This window comes from Aythya ferina (assembly GCF_964211825.1).
Source record: "Aythya ferina genome assembly, chromosome: 1".
Classification (NCBI taxonomy): domain Eukaryota; kingdom Metazoa; phylum Chordata; class Aves; order Anseriformes; family Anatidae; genus Aythya; species Aythya ferina.
The window spans coordinates 88,380,351-88,402,080 of record NC_140296.1 but is presented as its reverse complement, the minus strand read 5'-3'; the positions used below and the strand labels follow the sequence as shown (position 1 = coordinate 88,402,080).

General features: G+C 37.2%; 1 protein-coding gene across 1 annotated transcript in view; it reads left to right on the top strand.

The window, feature by feature from the left end:
• CFAP47 (cilia and flagella associated protein 47) overlaps positions 1-21,730 on the top strand; it is a 300,477-nt gene that overhangs the window by 166,866 nt on the left and 111,881 nt on the right. Inside the window, exon 50 of the mRNA XM_084506723.1 lies at positions 13,016-13,113. Within this exon, the coding sequence (XP_084362849.1) occupies positions 13,016-13,113 (98 nt within the window). The remainder of the gene's footprint in view (positions 1-13,015; positions 13,114-21,730) is intronic.

The following is a 21,730-nucleotide window of genomic DNA, read 5'->3' as shown; positions in this document are numbered from 1 at the left end:
AAGAAAAATCACCGGTGCTTTGTAAAAAATCTTAAAAATTTTGGGCCATTTTAAAATTTGAATAAAGTAAGTGAGAGCAGGGAAGGTTAGTGACTAACTTGTTTATGTGAGTTGGATTAGGAAATTGACTGACATGGATATGTTTGGCATTGCTTCTTCTTGGGACTGTAGTCCAAGTTTTGCATGTATTAGCAGAGTGCCAGGAACTCTAGTTTTGTGTCAGCTAGAGATTTTGATTGTGCATGGGTGTATTTACTTGTGTACTAGGTGGCTGGTATCTGGGTGATATACTGGCATATGCTCTGAGCTTATTCCCCATGCCAGTTTCCACAGGAAAAAAACTCCACGTGAACTAGATCAGACCTTGATTTCTGTCCCAGTGTGTACCAACAGGTCTGTATCTAGCCAATAGGAGTTTCTAATAGAAGCAAGCTAATTTCATGAAATGTGTGTGTCCTGGATAAGTGCAGAAAACAGTACAACTGTAAACAAAAAAGTCACTGTTGAAGGTGAATAGCCATATTTGCCATATTTACATTTTATCACCCAGCTGCAAGGGAGAAGGGAGGGCTGTGATGTCATCACATTAGGGTATTGAGATTTGATGAAGAACATTGAGAACATTCTGAATTAAGGGGTATTTTCTGTTTTGCAAATCTTCTAGATCTAGATCTGCTGGATATATTTTTTTAGCTGTTACTTGAAAGACGGAAATAAGAAAGTGTCTTTATGGAGTAAAGCTGGCTGAAAAATGTTGCTAAGACATCATACCAGGCTGATAGTAATAGCATGGGAGACAGCTTCAAAAATGGAAGCTGGCAACAGCACTGGTCATCCATTTATTTGAAATAAGCTGTTTATGGTGGTAAAAATTCTCTTCTTACACTTTTGAAGAAAAGTTAGGGAAAGGGAGTATCAATCATTGGACAGTGATGTCAAAGTTGCCACCATAAAGTGGTGACATTCTTCTGAGAACATAGTTTTGAAGGGAGAAGAAAAAAAAAAGAGTGGTTCTGGCCACTCTAAGGCATCTGCCTTAGAAGAGAGAAGACATTTTCGGAGCTTTGTTTCCTGGTGGTCACAGCTAATTCCTAGGGCCAAAATGTGATCCTCATTTTACTTTTTACAAAATTTTTCTCACTTCTGTTTCCATAGTTTCCCAAGTAACAAGAGCCTTTGGAGTTACAGTCATTATCTAGTTTAGGACAATACTAAAGAAAAGGAACCGTGCCCTAGATTGTAGATTTCCCTCTTGTAGAATTCCAGTCTTCATCAATCCTGCCTATGTGTATATTAAACCAACAATTTTGAATTCTTTCAATATTAAGTATATTATTATGTATGAACATATTATAATGTCATTTTAAATTGCAGCATTTTGAAGTGTACCACTTTCATACATCAGCTCTGAAGAAGGTGCACAAACTGATATAATCTTTTAACCTCACGTTAGTACTGTCCCTCTCTATGAAATAGGTTTGCTGCAAGAGATATGATATTTGTAGCCAACTGTAAATTTATAAAGGTTTCTGTAAGCAACTTATAAGTATATTTATGTACATATAGATGTATATTATGTCCTGTACAAACATGATTAGTGTTTGAGGACCAAATATTATTTCAAGCAATGTTGTATTACAATAAATGAACATTCATTGACATGCTAAGGTTACTCAAATATGTTCATTTGCATAAAATAGCATTCTAGAGCACAGTTTGTCTTGCCATGCAATGCAAAAACATTTTTAAAAGCTATACATAATATTTATGTTTACAAAAAAAAAAAAAAAAAAAAAAGTAAAGCCCTTAGGTGTGAAAACTGGGATGAACTCAAGCCCAGAGGTGACAACTTTAAATTAATTACTTCCTTGGAAGAAGAAAACATAGATGTATTGCCTTTCCAAGGATGAGCTATTCCACACATAGTAAAAATGAATATTAGTGTCTGCCTTTTTGCATCATTTTGAGCTTCTAGCATAATAGGGTTGCAACATTCTCATAATGTGTTAGTGTTAGCTTTCTCCTTAAATTAGGTTCACACTTTCTACACATGAAAACTAAATCTTAGATGCGTAGAGAAGAAATGTTAGGTCTCTTTAGTATAACTCTTAGATTTCTAAGGCCCATCAAACTTGAAAAATGAACAATATAAATAATCAAATCAGATTAATAGCTTGATATGTTTGAAATTAATTTATATTAAAAAAATCTTTATTCTACATCTAATAAGAGAACTAAATAAATATGACATGTATTTGTAGCTGATCTTGTTTTGTGAGCAACAACTCTTGTCTTTTAGAGATGACTCCAGGGTGGTTACTCATATGTGTTTGCACATGGGCAGAAAGAAGTCTAAATTTTCCTATTTCCTGTCCTAGTAGTGATCATTTTCATATTGAAAATGATTACCTATTTATATATTGTAGGGGGATTAAGTAAAATGTCTTTTTTATTTATATTTATATTTTATGTTCTATAAAATACAGTTTTATACTATGAGAGCAATATTTAGGGTATCCACCCAAATCTCAGAATCATTCAGGTTGGAAAGAACCTCTAAGATCATCTAGTCCAACCTTTAACCTAGTACTAAGAAATCCACCACTAAACCATGCTATGAACTTCTACATCTGCACATTTCTTGAAAATCTTCATGGATGGTGGCTCAACCACTGTCCTGGGCAGCCAATTCCAATGCCACATAGCCCTTTCAAAGTATGAATTTATTCTAAAATACAACCTAAACTTCCCCTGGTGCAACTTCAGGACATTTCCCCTCATCTTATCACTTGATGCTTAGGAGACGAGCCTGATCCCCACACTCGCCTCCTCTAAGGTAATTGTAGAGTACATTGAGGCTTCTTTTCTCCAAGCTAAACAACCAGAGCTCCCTCAACATCTCCTCGTAAGTCTTGTTCTCTAGACCCCTCACCAGCTTTATTGCCCTTCTTTAGACACATCCCAGCACCTCAATGTCCTTCTTGTAATGAGGGGCCCAAGAATTTATATAACTAATAGCCTTGAAAATATTGTGCAGTACCAAGAAATCAAGCTATTTTATTCCCTTGCCTGTTATTGCAAAAAAACATATCCTGAAAGACACATCTAAGAGCATTGTTAAAGATTTACTTAAGGGTAGAATTGAATCAAATTAATTTCTTTCATTGCTACTACTAGTTCTGCAAATGTTAGGTAAAAATGCTGTGGAAGAGCACAAACTGAAATTGAATATCACTTCAATTCATCTTTTTGTTTAAATGACGCCAATATGAAAAGTCTGTAAAACTGTGGTAGAGCATTTGAAATAAATTCATTTTATTTAGCAGTACAGTTCCACTTGTCCCCTTCCATCAATAACTACCCTTTCAAAACACCCCCAAAACTTATTTCCAAGAAACTAAGACAAATCTTTCTTCATCATCAGGGATATGCAATTCAGTTAAATGATAGGCAGCTATGTCCTAATCAGGAGAGAAGAATCTTTTTTATTTTGAAGCCAAAATATAGCTTTTGATGCTTGGCAGCAGATTTAGCGGGTGGTGTAGCAGACATGGGATGAAAAGTAATTTTAAGGAAAGGACAAGGCAAGGGGACAGAGAACAGAAATTTCAGTTTGTGGCTGACAAGACAGTAATATATTCTCATCCAAGTGAGCAGAGAAAAGTATCTTTTGAGTGTAAGGAAGGGGCTTTCACAACTGGCAGCTCTTGATGACATGATACAAAGTATAAGATTAAAAGGGAATAGCTTGCAACATTGGTTTGTTAAGCAGAATTTTAAAGCCTTTTAAATATTGCATAAGAAAATTACACACACAAGAGAAGCAACTTCTTTACATCACTGAGGAGAAGTAGGACAAGATACATAACTGACTGGATTACAAAAGAATAATCAAGTCTGGAAGAAAAAGTGATTATTTTGGCATATCGTGTAAGCTGGGAGGAGACCTGGAGGACACCTGTGAAAAGCTCAAGTTTAATTTTCATGTACATTATAATTTAATAATTCTGCTTTTAAATACAGATTTTTCTATTTCAAACAAACAAGCAAACAAACAAAAAAAACTACTAGAGATAAATATTAGTCTAAGAAATGGTTTTGTTGTTATTAAGGAATGGATACAAAGAAAATATTTTTTTTTTCTTTAAGTTCTGTGCAACTACATGTAATAGAAAGTACACAGCTTTCCATACTTCCAATGCTTCCATATGCAGAAGAAAAAATAATCAAGAAAAGCTCAAAAAAAATAAATTACAGTGATTCTGTTTGAATTTACAATAGCTGGCAGGAAGGATGCTGGTCCTAACCAATGGTCCTAACCATTAATGAGAGATGCTTGACCATAACTGTCAAGAGTTAAGAGAATCAAAAGAAGACAGTGGACATTAAATGTTTATATAAATGCATTTCTATGTTCAGAAGATTTCTGCTTAGTCCTATTTGTTGCTGGCGATTTCCCTCTGAAGTGCTGAACAAACTTAGTTGTTTTTTTTTTTTTTTTGTTTCATGAGATCTGACAAGATCGTGACCTGATGGTTGCATGAAGCAGGCTAAGGGTTTTTCTGTCAATGAAACCACAGAATTAGATGATAAAGAAATACAGCCCTGAAGTCAAACCAGATTTATCTGCTAACAAAAGTGATGTGCTCTGGCCCTGAGAAAAGACTTCAAATGCATTAAAATTATCAATGCAAGTTAAGAAATGTAGTTGTGTAAAGTAGGTGCATATATACACTCGTGTTTGCAGTGGTCTTCTTTGTTTTGAGTCATTGGCAGAGTTGTAAGGATGTCACATTATGAATTGAGATGTCTTATGTGAGGGAAAAGACATCATCCTGGAATATTTTTGTGTTACAATAAACATTTTCTGGGATAGAGAGCAGAAGTACCTATTTCTAGTACCTGTTTTTAAATGTGTGTAGAAAACAGAAACAGATATAATGTCCTGTGAGTATTTTCTGTTTGGCAGTTCTGATGTTTATAAGAATGTTGTTTAAAAATTCAGACATGGAAAAAGGCACACTTAAAAGCCACAGTGTAAAAACAAAGCAACAGAAATAAAAACAAAACCACAATGCACACAGAAGCAACAGTTGTAATCAACATCAGATTCCAAAAAGACAGTCTGGGTAACTGCAAATTTACATTTTTACTTTGCTACCTGCAATTATATCTAATGTATTCGTTTATACTTCTCCCTTTTGAAAAGGGTAACGTCAAGATGTGTGGGAAGAGATGGTTAGGCCATTAAAGGTTTAACAGAATGCAAACAGAACTTGCCATGACAATAAATGTTGTCATGCCAAATTTCTTGTCAACATAAAATTCCAAAATATTTGACCTGATTTCATCTACCTTGGGAGTGGTACCAGATTAAATTAAAGATGTCTGGATTTGTTTCCTAACTAATGTTTGAAGATTGCCCTTTTTAGTGCTGTCTCTTGCAGTCTAGTGACTTTTAACTTTAGATGTTTTAAGAAGACATCATTTTACATTGCCATAAGCTCTGGCCTGTTAGTTTAGGTGACATAAATGGTGTGCTAAATTGCAATCTCATGATAGGTTCTCTGCATTCAAACACAGGGATTCTGTTAGGGTAGCAAATTCATTGTCAGTGATCAGCAAAATCTACAAATATGTGGTAAATGTCATTTACACACTGCTAGCAGGGTGGGAATGGGGGTATGGGGAAAGGAGATGACTGTCAGTAACCTTGCTAACCAGCTTCTGAGAGTGACTGATGAAGTCTGAGTTTAATCATTCCCGTCCATTGATAGCAAAGGTACCAGGCTCAGTTTTCATCAGATCGACAAGTTAGCAGCACAGCCTAACTGTCTAAAGAAAGAAGTTTATGCTCTTACTCTGTTCTATTTTTTCCCTATTTGTAATAGAAAATAAATAAAAAGGCCTATTTCCAGCCACTTTCACATTGCACCATTTCTGGCATTTATGAAGACTCATCTGCTTCTATTGATTGATGCAAAAGTCTGAATTCTAAGAAATAAACCTTACTGCATCTGTTCACTGAAGCATTTGACATGTGCAAGAGTACCAGAAATGGGCTTGGACTAAGCAAGCACCACTCAGGGGTCAGAAAAACATGTGAGGAAAGAGGTGAATAAATCATCTCCTTTTCAGCATGAGAGATGTTTCCATCATTGCCCGTGATGTTTCAGCCTTGTTTTCCAAGGTCTACTCCCTGGTAAATAAAAATCTTAGGGGAAAAACAAACAAACAGAAGACAGAATGAAAGAGAAGAAAAAAGGTAAGAAGTGCCAAAGCCCCTAACCTTCTGCTCTATACATTAGCAAATTAAATTATACCAGTAGGCTTATTTTCAGTTATGCAAATTCATCACATTTGAAACAGAAACACCATTCTACAAGTTAAAGAAAGTTCAAGAACCATTGGTGTGACTTTAATCTGCTTATGTACATTTTTTTTTCAGAGAGCTAATGCTTTTGAAGATTTGATAACTTTTGAAGTGACTTCTGAGTATCCCCAAGGTTAAGAACTAGGTTCTATCTTGTAGATTTCCTTGGCAAGAGAAGAAATTCACAGTAAAATTAGGCTGTAATACCTTGAGAATGAGTATACTTGAAATAAATTGTCTTTGTGCTAACCATCCAAATACATTATATGGATAAAGACCTGAGGTGAGACTCATCTATAAAGTCACTATTTCTTATCAGGGTTAAGGCTTAGAGGGAACAAAGCCCCAGGCTTTATATTTTTGACAGTGCAAATGAATAACCAAAGCAACCATTCATCCATGTTTTTACTGAGTATAAACTGACAGAATATCAAAACTTATACAACTTCAAGGAGTAATATTAAACATTACTTCTATGAATATATGTGTAGTAAAGAGTTCAGCTGAAAAAATACACTGAAAGATCCTCCTGGAGCAGAGAATTGCCAGGTTCTTTCCATTTGCTAAGAAAAGTGTTTAAATAAAACATTTCATTTAGGGAACTGCCTGTTGAAGGTGTTATGTAAATAATAGCATGACCTAAACTATCTAAAAATATGTAATGCCATTTAAATATGTGCACAAGATATTCCCTACCAAATAAGATAACTTTTTCACAGAAAGGTAAACCCTCAGCTATGTAGTTCATTTTGGGTTTCAAGAAAAAAAGCTTGATTTCCTAAAACTGTTATGAGGCAAAAAAGAAATGGAGCTAAACATTCAAAGGGACAAAAATGTAAATAGAAAATTAAAGATTTAATTTAGAAAATTTAGAAAAAGATTTAATTTAGAATTTAGAAAATTTAAAGAAAATTAAGATTTTCTTACAAAAAAAAAAAAAGACACCCTTATAGATCAAAATACTTGATGTCAAAACAATAAACAAAGCAACTTGACCTAAAAGCTTTGGTTGTGGTGTCAGAGTCAGGAATTAGAGTATTTTTAAGCAACTTGTATGAAGAACCAATGAATTTTTATGTAAAAGACAGAAGAAAAATGCAAGTAGACTGTAACTTCTACATTATGGTAATTATGAAGTACAGAAAATTGATTTAGGAAAGTTGAGATTGCAAAGGAAAAATCTGTTGTCAAAAACACTAAAGAAAGCTTTAAGTCTATATGGAAAAAGAGCTCTCAGGAGAAATATAAATGTATAAGTTGCTGGAAGAGAATACTGCAATGACAAGTAACAGTAAAGTTCCACAAACCTATTGGTTATACATTAGGAAAACTAATACTTTAATAATACTACTAAGTAATAATTAATTAAACTAATACTTAATACTTTCCCATATTAAGCATGTTGGAGACATGCTTCCAGTTGATCATTTTCTTAGAGATGCGGGATGATACTAAAAAATACCTGTCCTTGGAATAAAAAGTAATTAAGCAATTCTAATACTAAAAGCAGGCATTTTCACCTCATTCTTTTTCTCTCTTCATGGTGAGAACTAGCCATTTCTTCCTGTGCTTTGTTTTCTGTGTCTCAGTCCAGTCTTTTAACTTTCCCTATTAGGCAGCTTAAATTCCCAAGAAGCCTTTGAGAAGAGATCTTAGATTTTTTGAAAACTAGTGTACTACATGAACCAGATGTACTTTGTTCATATATCTGGTGACTTGGTCAGAGAATTCAAATAGATTTTTGTGTTGGGCCTTCTTTTCCTTTTTGTGGTTCTTAATCATTTTCCTTGGAATAGATAAATAAACTCACCATCTGTAATTTCTCAGCTCATCCCAGAGACCTGTCTAAAAATTGGCAGCACATTCTCTGCCTTTTCATTTCTTTGTAGCTGAAAGTTACAAAGAATCTAAGCAACGGGTCATGCACTGGTATGAAAGCTACCATGCTTTCATGCATGAGTTCCTTTTGAAATCTGGGGCAGAGACACTCTTGCCTATGTGATTTGTTCTTTCTTTATCAGTCTGCTCCAAAAACTTCCTGCCAACACCTCCATTTGGGAGACTCCCTCTGACTGTTCCCCTCAGGACAAGCTCTGTTGTGGATATGGGAAGCCCCCTAAACTCCACTCCAGTGAGCTCTACTGCAAAGAATTAATTCAGCTTTTTTACTGTAGCCTTATCTTACTTGAGCACTCTTTTTCCACCCTGATCATTCATCAGCCCTTCTGAGTCTGGCAGGCTGCCAGTTTCAGATATGTTTGACAAGATTTTACTAGTAGTTTTTAAAGTCTTAATCAAGCTGTCACTCAAGAATTATTTATTTACTTTTTCTTTGCATGAGTGTTTTTGAAGGTTTGGGGGCAGGGATGTGGCCTTACTAATTTTCTGCTTAAATAACAATTCATGGTCTTTTCTATTTCTCTTGTATAGGACATTCACTCTTGGAAGAAGTGTTTATATTAGTAATTATTTGTGCTGTTGTTTAATCAGTTACTATTTCCATCCTTTAAAGTTTTGTTGTTGTTTGTTTTGTTTTGCTTTTAATACTCCATAAATTTAAGGTTAGGCTTCTAATATGGTATATTTTAGATTGAGATTTTTTGATATTTGGAATATATTTGGTTTTGGTCACTACTTTTTAATTCATTGGTTTTCCATCATTCTTCTTCTTCTTATTTTTTTTTTCTTTCTGAAATGAAATGTAGGGGATTAATCTTTTCTTTTCTTTTCTTTTCTTTTCTTTTCTTTTCTTTTCTTTTCTTTTCTTTTCTTTTCTTTTCTTTTCTTTTCTTTTCTTTTCTTTTCTTTTCTCTCTCTCTTTCTCTCTCTCTTTCTTTCTCTCTTTTCATTTTCTTTCTTCCCTTTCTTTCTGTTTCTTTCTTTCTTCTCTTTATTTTCTTTCTTCTTATTATTGTTCCTACAATGATATTCAATTCGATGTCATCCTGGTACTTAATACAAAGTTGCTGTTCAATGATAACATCTTAAACCAGACTTCGAATATTTTTCAGATTTAAATAAAAAATAGGTTGATCCGGTTATGTCACCTTGTAACATTTACTCAGGTCTACAGGTAATAACTGTAGTTCCTTATTAACACATTTTCTAGTCTTAGAGATCCTCTAGTTTATGTCACTATACTACAGTATAATGTTCTGTAGTCATTGTTACCATCCTCAGTAATATGGTCCTTCCTTTCTCGATAGGGAAACTTAACCTGCAGGAATTTGGAGATGTATGTGATGTCTATTTATTGTAAACAATTTTAATTGTGCTGTTCCTCAGCTTATATTATCTGTCATTCAGATAGTTATATTGCCTATCATTACCTTTTTTCTTACTGATTACGTCCTTTCCACAAAGTTTCTCATTAGGAGCTAAGTCAATATCGTAATTTAAATTCCTGTATTCCAGCTCACACATTGTATTTTCAGACTTAGGTTTGTAAAGAAGCACATATCACAGAATCATAGAATATCCTGAGTTGGAAGGGAGCCATTGACACAATCAATGATCAATGAAGGATCATTGAGTCCAACTCCTGGCTCTGCACAGGACCACCCAAAAATCAGACCATGTGTCTGAGAGCCTTGTCAAAAGGCTTCTTGAACTCTGTCAGGCTCAGTGCCGTGACCACTGCCCTGGGGAGCCTGTCCCAGTGCCCGATCACCCTCTGGATGCAGAGCCTTTCTCTAACCCCCAGCCTGACCCTCCCCTGTCCCAGCTCCATGCCGTTCCCTCGGGTCCTGTCGCTGTCCCCAGAGAGCAGAGCTCAATGCCTGCAGGCTGCCATGAGGCGTCCCCTCAGCCTGCTCTGCTCTGGGCTGAACAAACCAAGGGACCTCAGCCGCTCCTCATACATCTTGCCCTCTAGGCCCTTCACCATTCTAGTAGCCCTTCTTTGGGCACTCTCTAATAGCTTTATTTCCTTATACTGTGGTGCCCAAACCTGCACACAGTACTCGAGGTAAGGCCTCAGGTAACGATTTGGTTATTTGCCTTTATAAACCTTGTGTAAATGGAACTTTACTGTTGACATTTTCTTTTGTTGTTTTCTACCTGAATTTTATAGGCTTTTGTTGTATCCTACAATTTGACTGTATTGTTAAACAATGTGATATCCCAAGCTGTGGGGTATTTGTTTGTTTGCTTGTTTTGTCTTTAATTGAACACTTTTATTTTAGGTTCCAGGTGACAAGTTCTGCTTTGATATAGGGGGATCTTCCCTTCTTGCATAAGTCATCTCTGTTCTATATATTTATATATATATGTATATATATATGTGTGTGTGTGTGTGTGTATATTTAAGTGACTAAACTCAGAGTCATGTGCATACCAGAATCCTTTAAGGAATATTCAAAGGGTGTCTTTATCTCATTGATATTAATTTTTATAGACCTTGAAATACTGAATCATAGAATCATAAAGGTTGGAAAAGACCTCCAAGATCATCTGGTCCAACCATTCCCCTACCACCAATGTCACCCACTAAACCATGTCCCTTCCCGTCCAACCTTTCCTTAAACACCTCTAAGGACGGTGACGCCACCACTTCCGTGGGCAACCCATTCTAACGCCTGACTGCTCTTTCTGAGAAGAAATGTCTCCTAATTTCCAACCTGAACCTCCCATGGCACAACTTGAGGTCATTCCCTCTAGTCCTATCACTAATATGTAATTAGTGAGAAGAGGCCGACCACCAGCTTCCCACACCTTCCTTTCAGGTAGCTGTAGAGACCAGTAAGGTCTCCCCTGAGCCTCCTCTTCTCCAGAATAAACAACCCCAGTTCACTCAGCCGCTCCTCATAGGACTTGTGTTCTGGGCCCTTCACCAGTTTCGTAGCTCTTCTCTGGACATGTTCCAGGGCCTTGATGTCCTTCTTGTACTGAGGAGCCCAAAGGCCATTCTACAGACTGGAAAACTACAATTCAAAACAGTATTCAAAAACAATAAATTGTATACTTGTCAAATTAGCCTGAATAAAAGAATGGATAAGTTAATTTAGGATAGATAAATTAGAATGGATAAGTTAATATAAGTTAATATACCCAGTGAAGATTTAAGGACATTAATGAAATTAAAGCCAAACAGATGCAGTTTTGATAGAAATAGGTATAAAAATGAAGTCACATATGGAGAATAAGGAACTGCAACAAGGAAAGCAGTGTCTTTGAGAAGAGCTGGGGTCATAGCAGAAAAGAAAAGCAGTTGGAGCTCCCAAAACAAATGTCGTGGTGAAACAGAACTGCTAACGTATACTCTCTAGCGTATACATGTAATTCAGAGAAGTGTGAGTAGCAGGGTGGAGGTTATTTTCATTTCATATAGTATACAGACAAACTGGAATACTGCAAGCAGTTCTTGTCTATGCATTTATAAAAGGAGCTGAACAACATTTTATGCTTGCAAAAAATAACCACAGGAAATATTTGTGTTGTGAAGATTGGGCCATATGATGAGAAACTTTGGGCTCAATCTCTTTTGCTTATCTGAACAAGATCAAAGGACTAATTTTATTAACATTCATGAGTATGTTCTAAACACAGGAAAATTATAACTGCTTATTGTTTAGTCTATGAAACCTATCAGAGAAAAGACATTACAACATCTTTTGTCTGGAAGTTGAATGGTTGAATGAAATTGACTGCTGGTGATTATCTTCAAATTAAGACTTGAGGTCTGTCTGGGAGATATGCTTTAGCAAAACCCATATTACTTGACTGAAATTTTGCATAACAATTCTGTGTAACTGAACAGAATTTAAGGTCTGTAATATATAAAATATTATATGAATTTATTCTTATTTATTTTTTCTTGATATAGTAAAATTATAAAAATATTTTCATTCTGATATGGACTGCCTTCAGTTCAAGGATCTGGTTATCTATGTCTCCTATGGTTACAAGTTGTAAACACTTCCCGGTCCTAGCCTTAATTATAACATTCATGCATATTTCAATTATTTAAAGGTTTCTTAATCATCAGTATCAGGATAATTTAAAATCTATTGTTATAACTTCATGAGTGTGTACATGATATTAATAGTCTTCTCTGACCTCATTATTTATCTCTGGATTTCAAAGGGGAGGAGGGAGATAAAAATTCCTGAATAGGGAGCACACAGCTTTCTTCTCTGAGCTTGTAGCACTCAGTCTCATAGAACTTGACGCATCTCAGCTTTTGTATATATTATCAGAATTTCCCATCCCTCATTTTTGGACTCGGTAATACAAAGTACTGAAGGGAATTAAATCCTCTGTATTTATGGCCAGTTTATCTTGCAACTAAATGTGGGATTAAATTTGTTTGTTTGTTTGTTTGTTTTTATCATTGTCTTTGTTGAAGGAAAAAAATTATAAGTCTGAAACAATGTGCTATTCTGGGAAACAAATTTGCCAAAGAGCTGTTTTCTTTCAATTTGTATATATATTGATTTTGTTATTATTTTGAACCCTGACAAGAAAGGATTAGATAGGGAGGTTTGTTGACAGCAATTAAATCAGTTCATGATTTGCTTTGTCTCCATATGAACAATGACTAGCAGTTCTGATAAAAGTCAGAATATCTCATTGATTTGAATGCTGCTAGGAGTGATCACCTCAGGAGATGATTTTTAAAGCATTTTATTTTCTTATACATAGGAGGAAGTTCTTCAAATTGCAAAGTGTGGTTTTCCTTAAAGATTAACAGCATACCTGCAGCACCTGAAAGAACGATAGATGTAAAATGCAGAGCTCTGGTAAGATTAATTTAAATGCTTAATTTTGTTCGACTGCATTAGAAGAAAAACAATAAATTGTATTGATAGTCTGGTTGCTATCACAGGGAACTAATCAGTTTTATTAAGTGACCGCTCACAACCACTTTTTGCATAATAAAGCTCAGCAGTTACTAAGACCTCATTTAAGCTCACTGATATGAACCAAAATTAATGCTTGAAAAAAAATGTGGTTTCTTTAATGTATTTGCATAACTATATTTTTATTCTGCTAGGGTATACTTTTAATTTTGGATCTTAGATAAAACTGAATTCTATAAAATCTTCAAGCATTTTACATACTGACCACAGCAGAATAAGTCTCTTTTGGTACCCTCCTTTCTTATGGATGAATGCTGTCATTTAGATTTCATTAATCATTGGAATGTACTTAATCATATTTTTATTGGTAGAGAAATGTATATTTTCATGCTCAAAAATATAATAGTAATTTTTGAACAATAACTGCATAACAGAAATTGTGTGTTTTAAAGCACTTAAGTATATAAAGATAAAATAACTTTTTATTTTCAGAGCCTAACATTGTAGTTATATTCTTAAAATTGATATTTACTTTATCATCTAGAAGCTCTGCATTCTTTTTGAATTGTAGGCAGCTAAGAAGTACTAACTTCAGTGATGGATGCTGGTAACAAGTTATATAAATAGAAATGACTGGTAGAGTGTTTTCCTGCAGATTTTTTAAAATTATTTTTTAAAGAAAAAGAAAGAAAACTGTTGAAAGCACCAGGGTATTACCTCTTCCAGTAACAGATGCTGGGAAGGGAGTGGAGTCCCCTAGTTGATTTTGCATGTCAGCACCTGTTTATGTGGTGAAAAACACAAAAGAAAGTTGGAAATACAAAAGCTACAATGAAAGAGTTGGTGATTTGAGACCTCTGAAAGAAAAATGTAGGTTTTTGTCATATAGGATCATGCTTTGTCTTGTGTTGTTTTCTGATCTGAGACTAATGGTAAAAGAAAAAGCTAAATTTAAATTCTATTTTTAACTTCTATTGTATAATACATTGTCAAGGTGCATTTTAACTCTGCCTCACAATTATGAATATAATTCAGAATGAAAACTTGAAAAAAAAAAAACAAACAGTAAAATAAAGCAATTTTTTTACATTGGGTGGGGCACTGAAGTTATTGACTCAAATGGGGAGATTTCCAGTGAAAATGAAGGCAGCAAAGAAGTAACTATACCCCTTCAGATCTCTATGGGAGATCTAGTAAAATGACCCACTTCTCTTGATGAATTTTGAAGATGGCAGAAAGATTGTTGACTCATAATACACGTGGTTACTATTACAGAGTGATCTGAATTGACTGGTTAAGTGCCAGGCAGTTCATTTTGGAGCAGGAGAGCTTTCTGTCTCTAATATAAGTGACTGGGATTATCATAGTTAATGCCTCACTTTAGAATGTTAGTGTGACGCTGAGAAAAAGAACAAATAGAGTCCGTGACTGCTAAAGAATGTTCAGATACGTGCAGAAAGCAAGTAACATTGGTGCTACTGCTGTTAGAATAGTATTCAGAGGTCTGATTCTCATAGGTTAAGAACTGTATTGAAAAACTGGAATAAAATCAAAGGAAACCCATTAAAAACATTGGGGACTGGAAAAGCAGACCTTGTCATATGAGTATTAAGTATCTCTAGGAGCTTAACTTGCAAAGAAAAAAAAAAAAAAAGAGAATGAACTCAATCATTTGATAAATAATATTGAAAAGGGAGGGATAGTCTCAATTTTGCTGACCAACATGCATCATGAAGAGCTACTGTACAAAAATTTAAATCTGACAAATATTTAATCTTGAATAGATTGCCCTAGTAATGAGAACAATAAAACATTGAAAGATCTTACTGCTGCAATCATTAGACATTAAAAAGTCTTGTAAAGCTGAGGACTTGAAATTGCTTTAAAAGCTGATAAATCTGTAAAAGGCATAAACACCTGGTACATCTGCTACATCAGCAAGTCAGATTTAATGAATACATTGATTTCTTTTTTACCCTGAGATCTGTCTTTTTCCTTCCTGACTCTTGGAAAGAAAAAGATTAGCAACATTAAATTTTAAATACTACTGACACTGCATTTGGACAACAGCTATAGCTGTATCTTGTAGTCACATGTGGTACAAACTCATCATCGGCATGTCAGAAGCATTTTTCCTCACTTATTAATATAATAATAATAAAATTCAATATATTGCCCATCCCTGAAACATCAGAAAATGGCTACAGCAGAGGAAATCACAGAATCACAGAATTTCTAGGTTGGAAGAGACCTCAAGATCATCGAGTCCAACCTCTGACCTAACGCTAACAGTCCCCACTAAACCATATCCCTAAGCTCTACATCTAAACGTCTTTTAAAGACTTCCAGTGATGGAGACTCCACCACTTCCCTGGGCAGCCTGTTCCAATGCTTCACAACCCTTTCAGTAAAGAAGTTCTTCCTAACATCTAACCTAAAACTCCCCTGGCGTAACTTTAGCCCATTCCCCCTCGTCCTGTCACCAGGCACGTGGGAGAACAGACGTGCCTGGGGAACCAGCTTCATCGCCCTTCTCTGCACCCGCTCAAGCACCTCGATGTCCTTCTTGTAGCGAGGGGCCCAAAACTGAACACAGTACTCGAGGTGCGGCCTCACCAGAGCTGAGTACAGGGAGATGATCACCTCCCTAGCCCTGCTGGCCACACTGTTTCTGATACAAGCCAGGATGCCGTTGGCCTTCTTGGCCACCTGAGCACACTGCTGGCTCATATTCAGCCCACTATCCACCATCACTCCCAGGTCCTTCTCTGCCTGGCAGCTCTCCAACCATTCCTCTCCCAGCCTGTAGCTCTGCTTGGGGTTATTGCGCCCCAGGTGCAGGACCCGGCACTTGGCCTTGTTGAACTTCATGCAGTTGACCTCAGCCCATCGGTGCAGCCTATCCAGATCCTCCTGCAGAGCTTTCCTACCCTCAAGCAGATCGACACGCACCTAACTTGGTGTCATCTGCAAACTTACTGAGGGTGCACTCGATGCCCTCGTCCAGATCATCCATCAAGATATTAAAGAGGACCAGCCCCAGCACCGAGCCCTGGGGAACGCCACTAGTGACTGGCCTCCAACTGGACTTGACTCCATTCACCACGACTCTTTGGACCCGGCTATCCAGCCAGTTTCTAACCCAACAAAGCATACGCCAGTCCAAGCCAAGAGCATCCAGTTTCTTGAGGAGAATGCTGTGGGAGATGGTGTCAAAAGCCTTGCTGAAGTCAAGGTAGACCACATCCACAGCCTTTCCCTCATCCACCCAGTGCGTCACTTTGTCATAGAAGGAGATCAGGTTCGTCAAGCAGGACCTGCCTTTCATAAACCCATGCTGACTGGGCCTGATCGCCTGCTTGCCCTGCAAGTGCTGCGTGATGACTCTCAGGAGGATCTGCTCCATGAGCTTTCCTGGCACTGAGGTCAAACTGACAGGCCTATAGTTTCCCGGGTCTGCCCTCCGGCCCTTCTTGTAGATGGGCGTCACATTTGCTAGCCGCCAGTCAACTGGGACCTCCCCCGATAGCCAGGACTGCTGATAAATGATGGACAGTGGCTTGGCCAGCTCCTCTGCCAGTTCTCTCAGTACCCTTGGGTGGATCCCATCCGGCCCCATTGACTTGTGCACATCCAAGTGCCGTAGCAGGTCACCAACCAGTTCTTCATGGATAGTGAGGGCCACATCCTGCTCCCCATCCCCTTCCACCAGCTCAGGGTACTGAGTATCCAGAGAACAACCGGTATTGCCGCTAAAGACTGAGGCAAAGAAGGCATTGAGCACCTTCACCTTTTCCTCATCTCTTGTAACTAAGTTTCCCCCCGCATCCAGTAAAGGATGGAGATTCTCCTTAGTCCTCCTTTTTGTGTTGATGTATTTATAGAAATGTTTTTTGTTATCTTTAATGGCAGTAGCCAGATTGAGAACGGCAGTAGCCAGATTGAGTGGCAGGAAAGTGGCAGGACAGGACAGTTTTCTGAAATGAGTGAGGTGTATGTTAAGGTCTTGTTTGTCTCAATGGTAGACATGCAGTAACAGCCTGCAGACTGGGAGGAAGTCGTCAGGGAGGTGAGGCTGGTGAGCATCCAGGGAAAAATGGGCAGTATGGGATCCTTGTGACATGTGGAACCATGAGTGTAATAGGCATTAGTAAGACTTCCATGACTTTATTTGCTTATTGAGTCCAGTTTCATGTTTGACGTTTGGAAATGCTTTAGGCTAACACTATTGTACTTCATAAAAGAGCATCTATTTGAAATGTAATGCCGTAATGCCTGTGATAGTTCTTATTGTATGAAAAGGGGTGGCAACTTGTGTATTTGCCAGAGCTCAAGATGATTTCTCAACTGTTGATTCAACCCATGGTGTGATTCAGTGCTTTGAAGGTTGATCCCATGTTTGAATAATAAACACATTTTCATCTCTTTTTCTTCTTATATGCAATTCTTCAATTTTACTACCAAGGAAATAGTTTTGAAAAAGAAGAAATTGCCTCATCTTTGGCCATTACTAGTGCTAATAATGTTGCATTCAGACTTTTTGGGACAGTAAACATCTGCCACTTCTCAGCTTTTCTCCCAGATCGTCAGTACTCAATGTATATCCTGTGTTTGAGAAATGCATGGTTCCACTAGTTTGCAAATATTGATTTTAAAATCAAATATTCATTTAAAATCCCTTCATGGTAATTCCAGATGCCTGTATTTGCAAGCAAAGGCTAGATCACAGTCTATTCCTTCTTTTTCATTGATCTTCAACACTGTTTTATTTCTCATTTTTCTTACCAGTGTCTCTTTGTTCTTTTTCTCCCTTCCCTTCCCTTCCCTTCCCTTCCCTTCCCTTCCCTTCCCTTCCCTTCCCTTCCCTTCCCTTCCCTTCCCTTCCCTTCCCTTCCCTTCCCTTCCCTTCCCTTCCCTTCCCTTCCCTTCCCTTCCCTTCCCTTCCCTTCCCTGCCCTTCCCTTCCCTGCCCTTCCCTGCCCTTCCCTGCCCTTCCCTGCCCTTCCCTGCCCTTCCCTGCCCTTCCCTGCCCTTCCCTGCCCTTCCCTGCCCTTCCCTGCCCTTCCCTGCCCTGCCCTTCCCTGCCCTTCCCTTCCCTGCCCTTCCCTGCCCTTCCCTTCCCTGCCCTGCCCTGCCCTTCCCTTCCCTGCCCTGCCCTGCCCTGCCCTCCCCTCCCCTCCCCATTCCCTTTCTCCTTCCCCTTCTTCCTCTCCTTTCCCTTTCCCCTCCCCATCCCCTTTCCTATTTTTCCTTTTTCCCTTTCATCCCTCTCCTCTCTTTTCTGCTTCTTATTTTTAATTTGCCAACCTAGGCAGTTCAATACACAATTTTAGATTATATATAAAATCAGTCTAAAATGAATGGGAACATTATGAAACATAGTAGTCACATACAAACAACACTTGTACTTTCTGGGGAGACACAACACTTTGAAGTCTAGACAACAGATGACAATTAGTCTTGTAAATTCAGACCTTCATATAATTCCTGAATAACACGGAACTGCCCCAGCCTTAGTATTTGTCTTTTAGGTAATTATGGGGAAAGTCATGGGTTGTTCTCCTCCTTTTTTTGTGTGTGTGTTTTTTTTTTTTTTTTTTTTTTCCCCTTGAATTCTAAAACTCTGTCTGTCAATTCAGCAGACTCTGAAAATTCTAGGCTGAATCCATAGGGAATTCTGTAAGTGCAGGTAAGACCAAGGTCTGAACCTATGGATTCGTCTCCAGGTGTTGTCAGAAATAGAAAACAAAACAAAACAAAACAAAACAAACAAAAAAAAACAGACAAGACTATGTATCTATAGTATAATACTTTAATGGCTTTTAAGGGTTTTCAATTCAGGGTCTTTCCTGAGCTGCATGGTGTATCCTTAAATTTATAAATATGCATTAATATTTTCTTTTGACTTTGAATTTGAAGTGTTCACTGACCATTGTGGGGTGCCATCACCTTCTCAATGTGACCGTTGAGAGGAGTCATCACCTTCATTTTTAGCTGTGTCCTTTATTTTCATTTGATGCCTCCTAGTTCTTGAAATACAGGAATCATTTAACAGTTAAAACCTATCTACTCTCTCCATGCTACTCATGATTTTGTAGACTTCTATAATATCTCTTCTAAATTATTTCTCTTCAGAGATGAATTGTATGATATGCTATTCATCCTTATTTATGGTTCCCACTTGGAATTTCATATCTTACTACTGTAGTATTTCTCCAAATGTGATAAGGAAAATAAATGGATAAATGGATAATGGATAAAACTGGTACAGAAAGGTAGAAACACATTTGGATTTTGTAGGTTCTTGTCCTCTAATTGCTTCTCTTGATGCACTTGTAGTGTGACTATCAAAACTGAGCTTTCAAAGCAGCTCTACCAGTTAACCTTTTTTGTTTCTATTCAGTTGATATAAGTCAAAGTGAAGATGAGAAAATTAAGTGATACCTTAAGATTAGAAATTTAAATCCTTAAAAATTTCCATGCAACATGAAAAAATCAGTTTTTCATCAATTAAATGGCATTTAAAAGTATCAAGTGAAAAGTAGGAAGAGTTGCTAAATTCCACTGACCTTTTAAAGTGATTTGTAACAGAGCAGTTTCGCAAATCAAAAGTCAGTCTACGACAAACTTGCTTGATGACAGTGCCTGACCATACCAACTATTCAAATGAAATCTTAGAAACAGTGTTAGGAAGACCTCATTATTCATTTCACTCTCAAGAATCAAGCAAGCTATCTTGAGTTAGACCCTGAATTGTCAAGGAAGTAGATTTTTTCAATGTATTTTAAATGCAGCTTACCCCTTTTTTTTTTTTTTTCTCTCTTTTTTTTTTTTTTTGAGTGATTTGTTTTTTATATATTCTACAATTGAGAAGGTCCACAGCATAGCCAAAAAATATTGAGAAAAGATATTAATTCTCTAATCAAGAATGTATCTATATTATGCTCTGATAAGGGGGTGTCGAGAGGCAGGAGACCTTTTCTCCATCAACGCTAGTGACAGGACCCGCGGGAACGGGGTTAAGCTGAGGCAGGGGAAATTTAGGCTGGACGTCAGGAGGGGGTTCTTCACAGAGAGGGTGGTTGCACACTGGAACAGGCTCCCCAGAGAAGTGGTCACTGCACCGAGCCTGTCTGAATTTAAGAAGAGATTGGACTGTGAACTTAGGCACATGGTCTGAACTTTTGGGTAGACCTGTGCGGTGTCAAGAGTTGGACTTGATGATCCTTAAGGGTCCCTTCCAACTCAGGATATTCTATGATTCTATGATTCTATGATTCTATGGATTAATCAAGATTCCTGATATGTAGTAAGTTGTCTTTAGAAACATATGATAACCACATAAGTACATGTTGTGATTTTAGCCTGGTAGTCAGCTAAGCACCACACAACTGCTTGCTCACTTCCTGACCCTATGGGGATGGGAAAAGAGAATCAGAAGGGCAAAAGTTAGAAAACTAGTGGCTTAAAATAAAGACAGTTTAATAAGAAAACAAAGGAAGCAAAACAAAAGCAACTCCAAGAAAAAGAAAGAAAACAAAGAAACAAAAAAACAAGTGATACAAAACACAATCACTTATTACCAGCCAATTTATGCCCGGCTAATCCCAAGCAGCGGCAGCCTAGACAAACTTCCCCCCAAGTACTTATTGCTGAGCATGATACGATATGGTATGGAATACCCCTTTGGTTAGTTTGGGTAGCTGTCCTGGTTGTGTCATCTCCTAGCTTTCTGTGCATCTCCAGCCTTCTCACTGGAAGGGCAGCATGAGAAACAGAAAAGACCTTGACTCTGTGTAAACACCACTCAGCAACAACTAAAATCATGGTGTTATCAATATGCATCATTGTATTATCGACAGTTTCAGTCACAAATCCAAACCATAGCCCCATACCAGCTACTATGAAGAAAGTTAATTATCCCAGCCCAAGCTAGCACAGTACATTATGCAGTTTTTTATCACATGAAAGCATCTTATTTTCCTGCATATATATTGAGTACTTGTGATAAATTTTATACTGTCAACCATGTGTAGTTTATTTCATCTGACAATAATGTCAATTTTTAAAATTTCCATGAGTAGCTAATATTTTGACTATAACAATAAATTGCATCTCTGAAAGAAAAAAGACAATGTACTGATGCACACATCAACCATTATCGGGAGTAGCAATGATTGATGCTGTGAGCCCTACAGCTTGACGATCTGGATATTCTTTCTAATCCAGGCTCTGAACACTCTTAAGTGCATCCATCACCATTACAGAAATGAGAATGACTTTATTGAAATAAAGGTAGATTCGCCAGATGCAGATTTATTTTATAAACACCAGGTGTAATAATTGAAATTAGATCAACTAGTGAAACCTGGAAAGGTTGTAGGGATGCATTCCAACCATGAAGGATTCCTGCCCTCCTTGATTGTCAAAGCCTTGTGTATCTTTATGAGTACTTAGACGATGCACCCAGAGACGTGATATTGTCCAGTGTTGCTAATACTGAAATAACCCACTCAGTCCTGTTGCTGCTTATAACAAGCACCTCCAACCTTACCTTA